At 39.8% G+C, this 17,033-nt stretch overlaps 1 protein-coding gene across 2 annotated transcripts in view; it reads left to right on the forward strand.

The window, feature by feature from the left end:
• DNAH8 (dynein axonemal heavy chain 8) overlaps nt 1–17,033 on the forward strand; it is a 272,139-nt gene that overhangs the window by 233,474 nt on the left and 21,632 nt on the right. For both annotated transcript variants that reach the window (XM_063096081.1, XM_063096082.1), the window contains exons 82-84: nt 348–464; nt 2,220–2,321; nt 9,883–10,043. In XM_063096081.1, coding sequence (XP_062952151.1) covers nt 348–464; nt 2,220–2,321; nt 9,883–10,043 — 380 coding nt within the window. The remainder of the gene's footprint in view (nt 1–347; nt 465–2,219; nt 2,322–9,882; nt 10,044–17,033) is intronic.

Consider the following 17,033-nt stretch of genomic DNA (forward strand, 5'->3'; position numbering starts at 1 on the left):
ATTTAACATTTCAAACTTTCAAGAGTCCAATTTAGAATAAAAAATCATTCAACAGATGTTTATTCAGCACCTACTACATTTTTTTGAGTTGTCACTGGAGACCTAGACTATTTTTTGAAACCTAAGAACTCCAAGTTGGCAAGTATTTGTAGATTTGTTTTTATAAACTATTAATATTTTTAATGGTTAATATATCCAAAATTAAATGTGATGTTCTTTTAAGATGATGTCAACTTATTTTGATAACATGGCCTTGATTTTACTATACTTTAATAATAATAAAGGAATCAGCTATGTACAATTTTAAAAAACCCACTCAATACTTACTCTTCTTTAATGTCTTTAAGGAACGACGAAAATTTGGTCCCTTAGGATGGAATATTCCCTATGAATTCAATTCTGCTGATTTTTCAGCCAGTGTTCAATTTATTCAGAATCACCTTGATGAATGTGATATTAAAAAAGTGAGTGAAATTTTTTTCCCTATTTTTATTGCTTTCCTTAAATAAAGGTTTTAGTCATTTTCAGCCTGTGATATGGAGTGAACTTGCTGAGGTCCCCATCCCCTCATTCAAAGGGACTTGTCATTCTAATCAGCTATTTGCTGGTCCAGCCCCCCTCTCCCTCCCCGCCTCAACCCTTGGCCACATAAACTCCCAAACAACAGAAGCTGACTGTTAGTGATAAAAGTGAGTGTGCTGCAAAGTACAGCAGCCTTGCTCATATCCCACCCAAGTGCCCCAGTGCCCTTCAAGAGAAGGTATGCCTTAAGTCAAACTTTTCTTTATTGATCTTACTCATGCCTCCTGAAAAATAGAGATGGTATCTGCCAGCTCACATGAAAGTTTTTTGTCACCTTAAGTCATTTCTTAGCAGTTAAGCTCATGCATGTAAATATCAATAACTTCTAATAATGGTACTAGTCATCATATGGCACTTCACAGTTTTCAAAGTGCTTATGGATGCAGTATCTCATTTTTATCTTCAGAACTCTGTGAGGTAGGTTCAGAAGGCACTGCTGTTATCCCTGTTTTACTGTTGAGGACAGACAAGAAAGACTAAGAGACTTCCTCAGGCTCACAGAACTAAGGAAGCAAACCCAGTTGTCCTTTCACACTCATGTCATAAAGGGTTGGAAATATGGTTTTTCCATGACCTTGGGTAAGTTAATGAGACTCTCAGAGATGTTTCCTCACCTATAAAATGGCCATGGTCTCTGTGAGGAATAAATGAGTTAGTATTTGTGAAAGCATAGTATATGGTGTACAATAAGGGCTCAATATATACCACTTTCTACTGTCTTCGTTCCCATAGTAGGTTTTCAGGATAGTTATTGGTACTGCATTATCAGCGTGGTGATGTGATCCCTGATGAATATTTACTTAGGTGGGGGGAACTCTAGAACCAAACCATCATTTTTCCTTGAAATGACAAAAGGATATCAAATTAAGAGTATGGCAGTTTGATGAAAAATTGTATTATATGGGTTTCTATTCCATGGTTATTTATCATTTTGGTGTATAAAAATAACAGTTACCTTGGAATAGTTGCTTTGAAAGGCAACCAAGCTGACAAATACAATTTTAACCAAGAGAAAGTAAATAAAAATCAAGCATCCTCCCTTCTACCCCAATGCATTGAAGAGTTTTTTTAAATAAAAAAACTACTAATATCTGAAATATATTGTTAACATAAAATTGCTATAGAAATTAATAAATACTTTGATGTAGTTATAGCTCACGGAATGAGATGGCAAAGGATTGCATTTTAGAAAAGTTTTGTGAATAAATAATTTTCTAGCTATTATACTGATTCTAGAAAATATATTACTGAGAAAGCATATGAAAGTGTTGATTACTTGATTTTTCTCTTTTCTTTACTACATACATACCACTTTTCCCCCCCAACAGCTTGGCATTAATATAATAAGTATTATAGGTGATTATTTCCACAGAGTGAAAAATAGCCTTTTTTCCTATATTAAATAAGCTATGGACAATATATTCACTAGTGTTTAGTTTTATAGATTTTTCTTAGGTGAATGAACTGTTTCAGCCACATGATAGCGAACGAGTTATTAATGTAACATAATGAATAATTTTAAATGCAGTCTAGCTAGTGCTCTCTTTTTTAGACTTTGCCTCTAGGGAAAGACCTAAAATGTTTATAATTATTTGTTTGGGTTGACCATGAATAATCCTTTTTTATTTTTAATAAAGGGTGTGTCGTGGACGACAGTTCGGTACATGATTGGAGAAGTACAATATGGAGGCAGAGTGACAGACGATTTTGATAAACGTCTACTTAATTGCTTTGCTAGAGTAAGTAAATTAAGAAAAAAAAGCATGGAAACACATTTCATTGCATTTTTCCTTTTAAATAAGAATATTTTTTGTTTGTAATAGGTATGCCAGACTTAAGGGAAAAAACTATAAAGCAGAGCTGCTGAAAAGAATTAGCCAAGAAGTGCACGCACACACACACACACACACACACACACACACACACACACACACACACACACACACACACACACACACACACGTAAAAACAAACCACAACTAGCAATCTATTTGTGGTCCAGAGCAGAACAGCAGTCAGTTCTCAGTGCTCTGTGACTCCTTTCCTGTATAGATGAACTACACGTGCAGGGGCTCCCCCCACCTCCCCCATGCTCCGCATTCCCCAGCACATATCCTGTGAGGAAGACATTGGGCATCATTTCATCATTTCTAGGTCTCCACCTCTGAAAGTCTCATGGTGATTTTAAGCCTCTAAATAAGTGATTGGGAAATTAACCATAATCTGAGTTTTCTCATCTCTTCTATTAGGATGGGCAATTGAAAATTGATGAAGTATTCATTATTTTTTTATCTGTGCCAAATAAAATCTACATATGGCAGGCATGTTGATAAACATTTTCTAGAGAAAATTATTCCTTAGCAATTATGGCTTTCACACCAAGGAAGAATACTATAAATAACACCTACCAGACCCAAACTCTTTTTAAATTTTTTGCATGTTAGAGAAGCAATGTACATTATCTAAGTAGAAAAAAATCAGATGTGTGAATATTTTATGGTTATTGAATTCTTTATATTAGGACCTATATCAGTAATTCTGTTTGGATGATTTTTTTTTCCCTTAACAAAATTAAAACCTCAACAAAGAACAAGCTTTGGGGCTACTTTGGTGAACTGGGGGCTGACCAGAAAACTGATTTTTTTTTCAACCTTTGCATATTTTTGCAAGTTTTTCTTGAAGTCATATGTGGAGAAAGGTGGAAAATAGTAAGTGTCGGTAAGGATGTCTGGAGGCAGGAGCTCTGCTGCTGGCAGGTTAAATTGGTACAGACCTCCTGGAAAGCAGTTCAGGAATGCTTACTGAAATTAAATATCCAAGGTAGATCTATTTCTAGAAAAAGCCCACAAATGGGCATGTACAAAAATGTTCATGGCAACATTGTGCATGTAGCTGAAGGCAATCATCATAGATTGGTTTCTCTGGAAACAGACCCTGAGATGGAGACTTTCATTGTGGTGCCCCTCATCCCTTGCCCTTCCCTCAGTTCATGACCTTGGCAGAGACAACTCTCTTCTGCCTGGGAAAGTTCCTGGGGAGGGACAGTGTTGTGAGCCCACAGTAGCCAATTGTACAGACAGTCCTAAGTGTCTAAGTCCTAAGAATTCTAAGGGAGCAGATAAGACGTAGTTGATGAGCACAGTGGAATGCTGTTGCTCACCCTTTTGGGGTGCAGTCTGGAGGCACCTAGTCACATCAGGTGTGTGATGTGGCTACCTTTGGAACCAGAATCCTACTCCCAGGTATATGTCGCGGAGAAATTCTGAGAATGTACAAAGATATTATTTATAGCATCATTTGTGGTAGTGGGAAGTTGAAGGCAATTGATGTATCTATCGGGGGGAATAGACAAGTGACATGTTGTAGGTGCCTATGGTGGTATATAATGCCATTTCTTGGAAGAAGTGATCTATATGACATCATGCATAGATCTTAAAAACAGTGTTGGGTGCCAAGCTTAAGGAAAATAAAATGAGATCTATGAAGTAATACATATGTATTTCATGAGGATAAATACACAGTCAAGGACATATATCAAGTACGTTTAAATAAATGCTCTCAGAGGGAAGGAGATTATGAGAGGATATCAGGGCAGACTGGGAAAAAATTAAAACAAAACAGAGCCTAGATTCATGAAAATAAACTAAGGAGTGTGAGAAACTTACTTCTATATCTGATATTCAAAGGAGGAAAAAGATGTCTCAGTAAGCATATTTTGTTAGAGTAATTATAAAAGTACCTAAAATCAGAGTTTGAGCAATGGAGACTGTGAGAAGTGCTTAGCTTCAGTATATGTTTTACAGAGAGTACCAGCAGAATACTGATGGGATCAGTGTGTCGCTGAAAGAAGAGGGGGTCGAGGATCACTCCTAGTTTTGACCGAAGCAACTGGAAAAAGAATGGGACTATTTACAGAGAAGGGGAAGGACTGCAGAAAGAATGAGTTTTATTGTCTGGGGCTGGAAATTAGGAGTTCTGTTTTGATCATGTAACATTCGAGATGTCTATTATACATCCAAATGGAGTTGTCTAAGACTGTAAGCACCATGAGGGCAGAGACTTTGTCTGATTACATCACTGTTGAATTCCCAGCATCTGAAACAGAGCCTCGCACATAGAAGGTGCTCGATAAATATTTGTTGAATAAGAGAATGAATGAATGAATGAATGTAGATAAACAGAACAGCTGGATTTACAGATCTGGAGCTCAGGGGAGAGCTCAAGGCCAGAGATAAAGGTCTGGAATTTGTCAGCAGATGGATTGTATTTTAAGTCAGGTTACTTACTGGATGAGATCATCATCTAGGCGAAAGAATAGAGAGAGAAAAGAAGAGAAAAGGAAAAAGCTGAGGTCAAGGTCCTGAGTACTTTAATGTACGAAGAGAGAAGAAATGGTCAACTGAGAGATGTCAAGGAAGCTGAGGAAGAGGAATTGACCTTTAGTTTGTTTTTGCCTGGTAAAATAAAGAAAAAATTAATTTACTTTTAAAAACTATGAGAGTACTTCAAAAAATTTGTGGAAAAAGAGAATTAAAAGATAATACAATCTTTCCACGAACTTTCTGAAGTACCCTGGAATGAAAATATGCATCTGACTTGCATCTTTCATATAAAATATTTTAGAAGTGTATGTTAAAATATATATAAATATTAAATATATGAAGTACAGTCATCCCTTGGTATCTACAGGGAATTGGTTCCAGGACCCCTGTGGATACCAAAATCCAAGGATGCTCAAGTTCCCTCTCCACATCCTTACCAACATACTCAGTCTCCTTAATGTTAGCTGTCTGGTGGGTATATAATGGTATATCATTTTAGTTTTAATTTTTGTTTCTATGAATTAATGGAATGAAGCACCCTTACATATTTATTGGCCATCTTTATTTTTTCTTTTATAGAGAAAATATATAACATGCTTATACATTTTTGTCTATTTTTATTCTGGGTTGTTTTATCTTTTTTAAAAAAAATTGATTTGAAGAATCTTTTTGTATGTTTTGTATACAAGCCCTTTGTTGCTTATGTGGTTGCAAATATCTTTTCTCACTCTGAGCCTCCTTTTTCACTCTCTTATTAGTCTTTTGATGATTAGAAGTACTTAATTTTAATATATCTGATATATCTATTACTTTTGTTTCAACATTTCTCTGCCATTATGTTTTAGATTTATCTCTACTAAATAACAAATAGCTAGAATTTTTTATATTCAAGCTGAGGTCTTTGTATTTTAACAGTCAAATTAATCATTTTGCTTTTGTGATTATTGCTATGTTTTATTTCTACCATTTCCGTTTCTGGTTTTCATTAACCATGCTTTTTCTTTATCTTTTTTTTTCCCTTTCTTTCCTGATTTTTTAAAATGTCTTTTTATTTCTCTCTCAATGTTTGAAAATTCTGTATTCTATTTCTGGTGCTTATATTTCTAAATCTAACCATTTGGTCCTCGTAGGCTTTAACTCGAACCTTTTGATCTGTTCCTTCCATGTTACTATTGTGGGGTATTTGGGTTCCTCCCTACTTTTATTCCCCACTCCTATTACTCGTTATGATAATTTTTACAACCATGGCCAATTTGGATGTGCTGATATGTGTGCAGTTGTTTTGCACATCATCCCCACATTCCCCTCCTCACCTCCTGGTGGAAGGAGGGCAGCCAGCTCCAGATGGTGGGGGAAGGACATGGGCATGGGTGCAGGGACGGGTTTGATGGGGGAAGATGAGGCCATTTTCTTCTGTCCACATGTACAGAATGAAACAAGAAGCAAGGTCATTGGCTGAAGGGTGGGGAGAAGAAGTTTGGGATTTGATATGAGAGAGGATAAGATATAAATAGTTGTCTCAGAGAGTAGGAGAGGGGATGTGTGATCCTAATACATGTCTTCTGCCTTCCTCACTAGATTGTAAGCTCCTTAGAATAAGAACCGAGTCTTCTGGGTCTCTCAACCTCTTCTCTCTAGCACCTAGAACACATTGAATGCATGTTTGTTGATGATAATAAGCACGATTTAATCTCGACAGATTGAGAATTTTCTATGCCCAGGATTGTAGTCATCTAAGAGTAGATTGGATTGAATTTTTACTGACACAAGAGCATGACCTAAAATTAGATATTTTTATAACACTTTGTATGAGCTTTTTTTTAAAAGCACATCTTTGACTCTTTTTCTAAAAAAAGTTAAGTTCAAGAAAAGTTCTGATTAACCAATTGCCTCAGTCAGTTTTTCTTTGTTTTATTGAAATGGGCTTACTCGAAGGTGGCTGGAGCACTGCAGTTGACCCTCAGATTGGAGGGTTTTTGAAGAGAGTCTCGTTGCTCTCCATGTCAGAGCCAGAGCCACTGTCTAGGTCACAGTTGAAAGCTGCCGTGTTAATCTGTCACCTCAAGGTAGATGGCTGAGCCATGAGCACTGGAGAGAGGAGAAGCCTCGCTCACGCAGCATGCCCCACCTTCAAGATCTCAAGCTGGGCGACTCCTGGTCTGACCCCAACCTCCTCTCATTCTTCCTCCTCTACTTCTTCTCTGTACTCTGACATCTGACAACAGAAGACTCATCAGCCAACTTCAGCCACCTCTCAGAAGCCCAAGGTTCTCCATCCTCTGGGCTGGGCCTGGCCTAGGGAAGCAGCACCAAGGTGACAGTCTGGGTCATGCAGACTCCCAGTCTAAAAGCACAGGTTCGTCATCCAGGCCCCAGTTCACCACTGCTCCTGAGTAACAGCCGCTCCTTCCCTACTCAGGTTATGTTTCTCCCTTATATCGTCTGACTCTGGCTTCTCTGAACTCTATCCTCAGCAATTACTGCCCTAAATGAAAAGTTCATCCAACTGTTTTTCCATTCTTTTACTCCTGACTAGCTTCCTCACGCTTATTCCAGCCCCTTTCAGGACTTTCCTTAGAGTAGCTCCACCTTCAGTGGCTCCAGTTCTCTGACCACTGACCAGCTCGTTCCCTTATTCACACAGAAGCTGCTCTTTGCCCTTCAAACTCCCCAGGGTCCTGTCTCACCTGTTTCTTCCCCTTACTCATTCCTCTGTCTAGTCTAGCTTGAACCTGTTTCAGATGGCCCCTCCGTAACCGGAGAGGTGAGTTTGAGTCTCTGGCTCTGAGCACAGAAGGTTACCACCTGAATCTGGCAGCAGAAACCCTCTTGAGAAGGACTGCAGAGAAGCCCTATAGACTCCACATTCCACCTGCCCTGCCTTACCTCCTTCTCAACCGTACTCTTACCTGTGATCCAGCCGGCTGGCCTGCACCGCTGCCACTCTTCCCCAACCATGTTATCCAGAGTTGCCTGCGGAAGAAGTGGTTTAATTTGAAATCAGTACCTTTAAACTGGACCCTCTGTCCCTGTGACATTCTATTTGGGGTTTGTCTTTGAACTTCCTTTTGTTTTCTCTGTTCTCAGCATTTAACAGAGTGTCTCCCCTAAAACCAACAATTGTAAAACCTTATTCAGTATTGCTGGAGGATAGCTGGTTATTTTTGTATGAACCTGCCAACATCTCCCAAAGTGATTCCATGCGGACTTCATATTCTTTATTTTGACTATAACCCCAAATAGCCTCCAAATTTGGTGAAACTCAGCTATTTGTGTGTATAAATAAAGTAATGGAAAAATAGGAAGAAACGTCATTTTGCTTCTGTAGATACATGTCATCTGGCAACACAGAATTTAATGTGGTCATTTGTTATCTGTGTGCTGAAGAGCCATGGCCTTCCCCTCCATGGAGTGTCTTCCTGCAGTTTAAGTCATCCACATCATCTAATCTAATCTCTCTAAATAACGACCATGCTCATATCACTGTTCTCCTTAATAACTTTTACCTGCCTCCCATTTCTTAAGTAAGCACCAGTCCTCACCCTGACACCCACAGTCATCCATAATATGCCCCCACCTCACTTCTCCTGTCCTATCTCTTACTACTACATTATATGTACCCTAGATTTCATTATCTTCCCAGCCTGCCTCACATTTTTGCAGCAGTTATTTCATGCCTTTGCTTGTGTGGCTTCCCCAATCCCGGGCTCTCCTGTCCAAATCCTCTCTTTCGAGACTAATCTCCAAAATCACCTCTTTGATAAAGTCTTATCTAACATCCACTTGGCTATTCTTTCTTCCCGTCTTAAGCCTCCTTTGTACTTTTCTAATTTTTATTTCCTCTGGCTTTTACCTTAGTGCACTTTGTATTGTGTTTATTAGGTAATTGGCTTATCCCTCTATGAGGTCACAACTCCTTGAAGGAAGGTGCTGTGTATCTCTTGTCTTTTCATTCTGTTCTGGTTCTAAACTCAGAGCCTTGTGCACAGGAGTTGAATAGATAGAACCGAGGCAAATAAAGCAATCACAGGACCTAAAAAGAGCTGGAAGAAGGATATGGAGGAAAGATAGAAGGGAAAGCATGACCAGCAGGAGTGAGCCACACTGCTCATCTCTTTCATATCGAGTTCCCTGAGCGATTTGGTCATTGTACCTGCATTTCTGTTCCTCCTGTCTTTCCATTATTTCCTTCCCTGCTGGGAAAATCACTCCGGTAGACACTCAAGTCATTGCCTCAAGTCTGACTCATTAGACATTCAGCATCATTTTTTTCCCTCTTCAGAATCGGTCTGCTCACACCAAGTGTGTATTTGTTCTCCAGCTGTTTTGTTACAGAAAGTCAATCAATTCATATGGAATGAGAAAAGGATGTCTTAAGGTGAACAACAAGGTGGTTGGATACATGTGCTTCTTGTGGAGGGGTCTGTAACTGAATTAACAGAGGAAGCTCTCCAGCTCAGGGTGGGAGGGGAGACGTTTGTAAGGAGAAGCTTTCCTGGCCATGTGCTGGTGCCCAGTGCCGTTGTGGCACAACTGTGCATGATCTCAGTTCTCTGGCATGAGCCCCGCATCGGAGGACGTGAGGCGATGAAAATGCCCAGGTCTCCTTTTCAGTGGGGAGGTGTTGGCTCAACGACTTTGCAGAATGCTCGCACTCGCCTTCAAACATGCCGTTGAGGGCTGTCAGATTACTTGAATAGTGAGTGGGCTTGCAAAGCTGCTTTCTCCTCTTCACTCTTAGCAAATATCTTCTTTGGTGTTAAGCAGAGTCTGGGATGATTTGTTTTTGTGTTCTGGCCTCTCTCTTTTCTTTGTATATGTGCTAATTATTCTATCAGTGATTTTGTTAAGGTGCTCTCAAAATCGATATTAAAAACTCTATGAAGATGAAAATAAGGTGACCCTTCCTCCTTCATGGTGACCGTTTTCATTTAGATGCTCATCAGTTTTACTGTGTAAAATTTTCTCTCACATACAGGTCTGGTTCAGTGAGAAGATGTTTGAACCATCATTCTGTTTTTATACTGGATATAAAATCCCCGTGTGCAAAACCTTGGACCAGTATTTTGAATACATCCAGTCACTGCCATCCCTAGATAACCCCGAAGTCTTTGGGCTTCACCCTAATGCCGATATCACGTAAGTCTTGGCATTTTTTAATTTGAAGGGGTCATTTTTAACTCAGCCTGGCAAAGACTGCATTTTATTTTCTCTCTTAATATCTCTCCTTTCCCCTTTTCTTATTTTACTGTGAAAAATAGTGTCACTTCCTGTCTCCCAATTATACCTTTGTCATATCTTGGTCTGTTCTCCTCTCACTAAATCCTGATGCTCTGGTGTTTACGACAACGTTAAGCTCTAATTTATGCATTGATTATTTCTCGTGTCATGTCATAAAACCAGTCAGTGTTATTGGTATTGATGCTCTCTGTTGATAGGAGAGTAGTCTCCCAGCTCCTCATCTCTTTCTTTAAAGATCCATTAAAAATGTAATGCTCGTAAATAGGACATAAAAGGGCCAGGAGAGTACAGACAGCAGGATGAAGAATTATATTCCTGCCTGACCCCTCTTTGAGGGTCCCTCTCCCTTTACTTGCTCACCTGCATCCTTCTGGCATGAACTCTCCATGGTGGGCACATTGCAGCAAGCACATGACACAGATGCAGAGCCTGGGGTGGAAAGAGTGGCAGGTCTCAGCTCAGCGTGAGGTCCTGCTGCAGCCATCAGGCTAAGAGGCCATGAGTGAGGAGATAGGAAATGCTTTCCAGTCCTAAGACCCTTCTCTGACCCATCCTTCGGATGAGATCTCATCCCTCCTCTCTTTAGAGATACCTACTGCAAAACAGGACCACCCAGCTTCACGGGGCCGGGGGTGGGGTTTGGGGGCGGAGATTCAGGAAGCCCCAGCTGAGGTGCTCCTTTGGATGGGCATTGCCCTGTGGCCCATCAATGAGAGACCCCAAATTTGTGTCCAGGAGAGTGTTTCAGAAAATGGAAGAAAGCAGGACTCCTCCGGCAGAATCTTAGCTGTCATGACTGATGAGGGTGGTGTATGGCTCTCCTAGTTACTCACCTACTGTTGCGATTTTAATAACTCTCCGCCATTAGGTGTTCCCCACCTTCTCGTTTTCTGGCTTTGTTGGGCGTCCTGGGAATCCCAGTTTGCTGCCAATTATGTTGTCTTTCCACCCCTGAACACCCACCTTGTCCCCTGTGTGAGGCATGCCCTGTTGGCCTCTTTATACTACAACAATTTGACCTTCTCCATATCCTCTGGTATTGCCCATGCCACTTGTCATCTTCAAAGACGTGGACATGACCAAAAACCCCACGAATGGCAACGCTCCTTTCAGACCCCACGATAGGACCATGATGACTCTTTGGTGGCAGCTCTAGCTGTTGTTTAAAGAGGCTGTCAGTTAGCTGGGAATGGGAAAGAAGTGAAGAAGTAAAAGGGACTCCTCAGGGTCCGGTTTGAGAATCAGCTCAGGCATCATCTGAAAGAGGGAGTGTAGCGAAGTAGTTTTGCTTTAGCTGGGACTTTAAAAATGTGACTCAGACCGCATCACGCTTCTGCTCCGAACTCTCTAAGGCCCCTGTCTCACTCTGAGTCAGGGTTGAAGACTGACAGTGACTACATACAGTTGACTTACAAGGCCCAATAGTACCGTCTGCCTGCACCTCCTGGCCTTGACTCCTTCCTGCTGTCTCCTTCCCTCATGTCAGCTCAGCTCCAGCTCTCACTAGCTTCCTGTTACTCAACCAGGCCAGACAGCACCCACCAAAGGGTGCTCGCACTTCCTGGAGCAGCCCTCCCCTCAGATATCATTGTGGCTCACCCTTTTACCTCTTCCAGTTTTTGCTTAAAAACCATCTTTTCAATGAATCTTTCCCTGACTACCTTATTTAAAAATTGCAATCCTCTCTCCCCAACCCTTGCCCCAGACCCTCTCCTCCTGGCTTGCTTTTTCCTATAGTTTGCATCACCAATGGGCATACTCCATATTTTAATTATTTGTTTGTTATTACCTTTCAACCACCACTAAAACCTAAGTTCTGTTACATCTGAAAACTTCTGTGTATTTTCGCTGCTGTGTCCCCAGTGCTACAGCAGTGCCTGGTGCTCAGGAAATACTTAACCAAATCGACAATACTAAATTCTTCTAGATTGTGAAGAATCTGATCAATGAGGATAGTCTATAGAAAGATCTCATGAGTTCACGTGGCTGGGCAGAAAAACAGCCAATAAGTCTTGATACACTTGTGAGTTTATAATTGAAAATGTACACATATGAGGACTCAGAACTTTGATTCTGTCCTTGGCAAGAGCTCGAGGAGTCATGATAGCTGGTTCCTGGATAATCTGATCTTGTTAGGTTCTACAGGATCCTACCAAAGAGTATGTAAAACAAAAATGAAACAATCTCACCCTGACTCAGTGATGGCATGCCTGTGCCTTATCATAGGCAGTTTTGGTCACCAACTCTCAGAAAGATGTACCAGAGCTAGAAAAAGTCCAAAGAAATATAACAAAAAAGTAAATGGGATTGGAAGCAATCATAAAGACAAAACTTTTTCCCCCTTTGACTTTTTATTTTGAGCTATTGCAAACCCTCAGAAAAATTGCAAGTACAGTGAACACCGTATATCTTCCACCTAGATTCAACAGGTGTTAACATTTTGTCCCGTTTACTTTTCATCTTTCTATATTTATACATATCTTTGTGTATTTATTATCCACAGCTATATCCACATATAACCACATCTGTTTCTATGTGTGTCTGTGTGTATGCATGTGTGTGTGGGTGTGCTTGAAGGCCCTCTCAGAGGACAGAGCTAGGAAGTGGGTATTTTTTAAAACACCATAAACTAATACAAATAATTCCAATTCCAGGAGTACTCCAGTTGTACTCCTTGTCTCCCTCATTCCATAATGATATCTCTTCCTCCCACAGTAAAAATCTGGTTTCCAGAAACTTCTATATATTTACTCACTTTTTTGAAATTAATATGCTAATGCCACTACCAGCAACAGATCTGCTAAGTAGAGGTCTATGAACAAAAGATATCTTCATTCTTTTTGTCCATAGAATTTATCCCACTGAGGGTATACAGAGTATTGCGTTTAAAAGTCACTCAATTAATTGTTTTTTCTGTGTGGTTATGCTATCATTTGGTATATAGTTATGTTTTGTTATAGTTATGTTCATTTGTTATGTCATTTGTTTCTGTTTGCATTACATTTTAGGTTTTTTCCCCTTCCTTGTTGTTGTTTTGAATATGTAAACATGAGCATGGTTCAAAAGTCACAACTAAGATAAGACGTTCTTAGAGAAGTCTCATACCCTTCTGACCCATTCCCCCCTTCCTTTATGGGAAATCAAACACAGTTTCTGGGTTATCTTTCTGTGTTTCTTTTTGCATGTACATACGTATATACGTATTCTTATTACCCTTTCTTTCTTATACACAATTGCCATATTATATGTATTATTTTGTGTCTTGCTTTTTTCACTTAACAGTGTATCCTGTAAATCACTCCATATCAGTTCATAGATATCTTTCTCATTTTTTACAGCTGCATGCTACTCCATTGTTTATACATGTCGTAGTTTATTAAACCGTCTTCCTATGGATGGGCATTTAGGTTGTTTCCAATATTTTGCTGCTTCAAACAATTTCTCAATTAATAACCTTATGCTTATGGTTTCTCATACTGTTGGGTATGTATTTCAGGGTAAATTGCTATGAGTGGGATTGCTAGATCAAGATTTAGTAAAAACCACCAAATTCACTTACGTAGGATTGTACTATTTTGCACTCTTACTTGCAACCTATTTCTTCAGGATCTCGTCAACAGTGTTGATGAAGCATTTGAATTTTCACTGGTATAACAGTGAGAAACTGTACCTCAGCATAGTTTTAAATTACTTTCTCTTATTTTGAGTGAAATTGAGCAAATTTTTGTATACTTAAGGACTATTTAAATATAGTTTGCCCATTTTTTTTCAGTAGAGTTTTAATTATTTTTCTTTGATTTTTAAGAATTATCAAAAAAGTGGTTCTTATAGTAGAGAGCAGAATAATAATTACCAGAGGCCCTGAGGTGGGTGGAGGGGGTAGAAGGAGAAGTGGCAAACTAAGGGGTACAAAACTATGCTGTCTACACTAAGTGATGCATTGTGCAGTGTATGAGTTTACTGGAACAACACACTGTACCCCACAAATAGGTACCAGTAAATGTTCAAATATTTTGGATTAAAAAAATAAAAATAAATAAAACATTAAAAAAAAAGTAGGATTATTTATATTTTAGGAATACCCGCCCTTTATTTGGGATATGTATTGCAAATATTTTTTCTCATTTTTTCATTTGATTTTAACTTTGCTTATGATATTTTGTTGTTGTTGGCCAGGTAGAAGTTTTTGTTTTGTTTTGTTTTACTTTTGTCTTACATAATCAAATTTATAAATTCTTTTGGTGTCATACATCTGGATTTTTAGTAATAGTAAGAAAGTCTTTTCCCATATCAGGTTATAAAGGAATAACCCATATTTTCTTCCAGTGTTTGAGTGGTTTCATTTTTTACATTTATTTCTTTTTATCCATTCAAAATTTACTGTGGCATAGACATCAATGAAAATTTATCTTTTTCCAAGTAGCAATCCAGTCATCCCATCACCAGTGATTTGAGATACTTCCTTTGTCATAGACAGAATTGCCATATGTACTTGGTTCCATTTCTGGACTTTCTATTCTGTAGCAGTCTGTTTTAAAATTAGAGACTTTATAGTATGTTTTTCTATCTGGTCGTGCTAGTTGCCCCTCACTGTTTTTTTTTTTTTTCCCCTAGGCTTTTCCTACCTATAATTGCATGTTTATTTTTCTGTTTTTATCAGAAACGGGTTTTGAATTTTGTTGAATGTCTTTCAGCATCTACAGAGATAATCATATGATTTTCCCCAAATACCTAGAAATTTGGTGAATTATATTAATTGATCTCCCAATTAACATTATTTTTGCATTCCTGAAATTGATACTACTTGATCTGTTAATGTGGTGATGGACTTTAGCAATAGTTCATTGGGGTTTTTTTTCGTTGATATTTATAAATGAGATTGGTCTGTTTTTTGGGTGGTATCTTTATCAGGTTTAATTATAAATCAATGTTATATTTGCTTTATAAAAATTTGGAAGTTATCCTAAGCTCTGGATCAATTTTTGTAGCATCGGAGGCTTGAAGGTTTGGTAGAATTCTCTCACATGTAGGCCCAGTGCTTTTTGATGGTGCTAGTTTTTTGATATCTTTCTTGTTCTGTCACCACTGCAATCAATTTTTGAACATTGTGTCTCCAAGGAAATTATTTTTTTATCTAGGTTTTTCTATTTATTTTCACAGAGTTATGCAAATTAGTCTTTAACCTGCTTGAATGAGCGGGACTCAGTACAGTATGGGAAAGAATGGAGTATACTGAGTCCAGCTTACTCAATAAACTTCTTTTTTTTTTTTTGACCAGTAAGGGGATCGCAACCCTCGGCTTGGTGTTGTCCGCACCACGCTCAGCCAGTGAGCGCACCAGTCATCCCTATATAGGATCTGAATCCACGGCCTCGGTGCTACCATCACCACACTCTCCCAAGTGAGCCATGGGGCCGGCCCACTCAATAAACTTATAGATGTGTGGACAAAACTCTAGCTCTGTAGACCTTAATCTAATGACAGCTTGAAGCCACTTTAGTCTCTTTCCAAAAAGAATGTGCTAACTCTCCTAATATAATCTATCCAGGCAGTTCTGTTAAAGCACTTTGCTATGGTGTGCCAGTGCATCCCAGAGAAACTGCTGAAAAACAGGAAGGGGGAACTTAGCACTGGCACAGATGAACACCACACCAGAAGCCAGGATTTCTATGTGATATCCACGGCAGTGTCTTCCAGGCAGCTTCATCTTGAAAAGCCCCACACTGAACCCATGAGTCACCTGCCTCTTCTCCATCTCAGTGGCTTCCCACAGCACTCAGAATGAAATGCAAGCTCTCTGTCACTGCTGGCAAGGCCTTTGTCTCCAGCCCTGGCTGGAGCACTGTGGTGAACAACAGACCATCTTAGAGACCACATGGGCAGATCCAGGTGTGTGAGGGTACAGACTTAGATAAGGGATGATGAGAGGATGGAGAGGGTGGAGCAAAGCAGCAGGACCAGTCCCAAAAGGGGACAGATAGGGCTTAGAGAATATAGTGCAATGGCTTACAACCTTCTGTAGTTTTTATGTCTAACTTGTGGGTAGAGAGGGCATGGTGAACCTTCTGTCTTTTGTCGAGTCTCTCTTCACAGCTCTGTCCAGAGGTCCAGATGCCATCACTGGCATGCATGCTGTAGAATGTTGTAAGCTAGCTTCTCCCAAAATAGAGTGTTAGGATTTTGTAATCTCTCAGCACACTGAGGGATGTCAGGTAGAAGACTCCGCACCTCTGCCTTAAATGGAGGATTATTTCCACTAGAGACAACTGGAAGACCTGTGAGACCTGTGGCCCACCTTCTCTGATCTCTCTTCCTTTTTAACTTTCCATTTGGTCTGTCCTTGGATCTTCCCCACCCACCCCTGATGCCCTCCTCTCAGCATGTCTTGGCCCATTCCTGGTTCTTGCTCAGGCAGTATTCTCTGTTCTGCAGCTGTGAATTAGGTAATTTTCTTGGTCTCTGGGTGAGCTTTGTCCTGTGTTTCGTTCTTCTTTCCTCTGGGCTCTCAAAAATCTGGTGAATGGAATCCTGCCCCAACTGTTCCTGGCAAGTGAGCTTGCTTTCTTGGAGGGCTTTGCTACAACCCCTTGCTGTTTCCTCACCAGCCACCAGGAGGCAGTAAGTAATAACAGATGAAGCTTCCCCAGGTCTCCCAATGATACCCTTCCCACTCCAGCAAGATGTGTGAAATGAAAAAAGTAATCAAAGATACCCCCGACGTTTCTGGTATTGGAGCTGGGATAGTGGAGGAGTTGGGAACAGGAGTGCATTTGATGGGAAGTTATAGAGTCCTGTTGAGTTGAGAAAGACAGCAGGATATATCTGAGTGGGGTGAGAAACATTGCCTAGAGCCCAGGTGAGAGATTTGAGAGCATGTGTGCAGAGATA

The sequence above is a fragment of the Cynocephalus volans genome, chromosome 5 (genome assembly GCF_027409185.1).
Source record: "Cynocephalus volans isolate mCynVol1 chromosome 5, mCynVol1.pri, whole genome shotgun sequence".
Taxonomy (NCBI): Eukaryota; Metazoa; Chordata; class Mammalia; order Dermoptera; family Cynocephalidae; genus Cynocephalus; species Cynocephalus volans.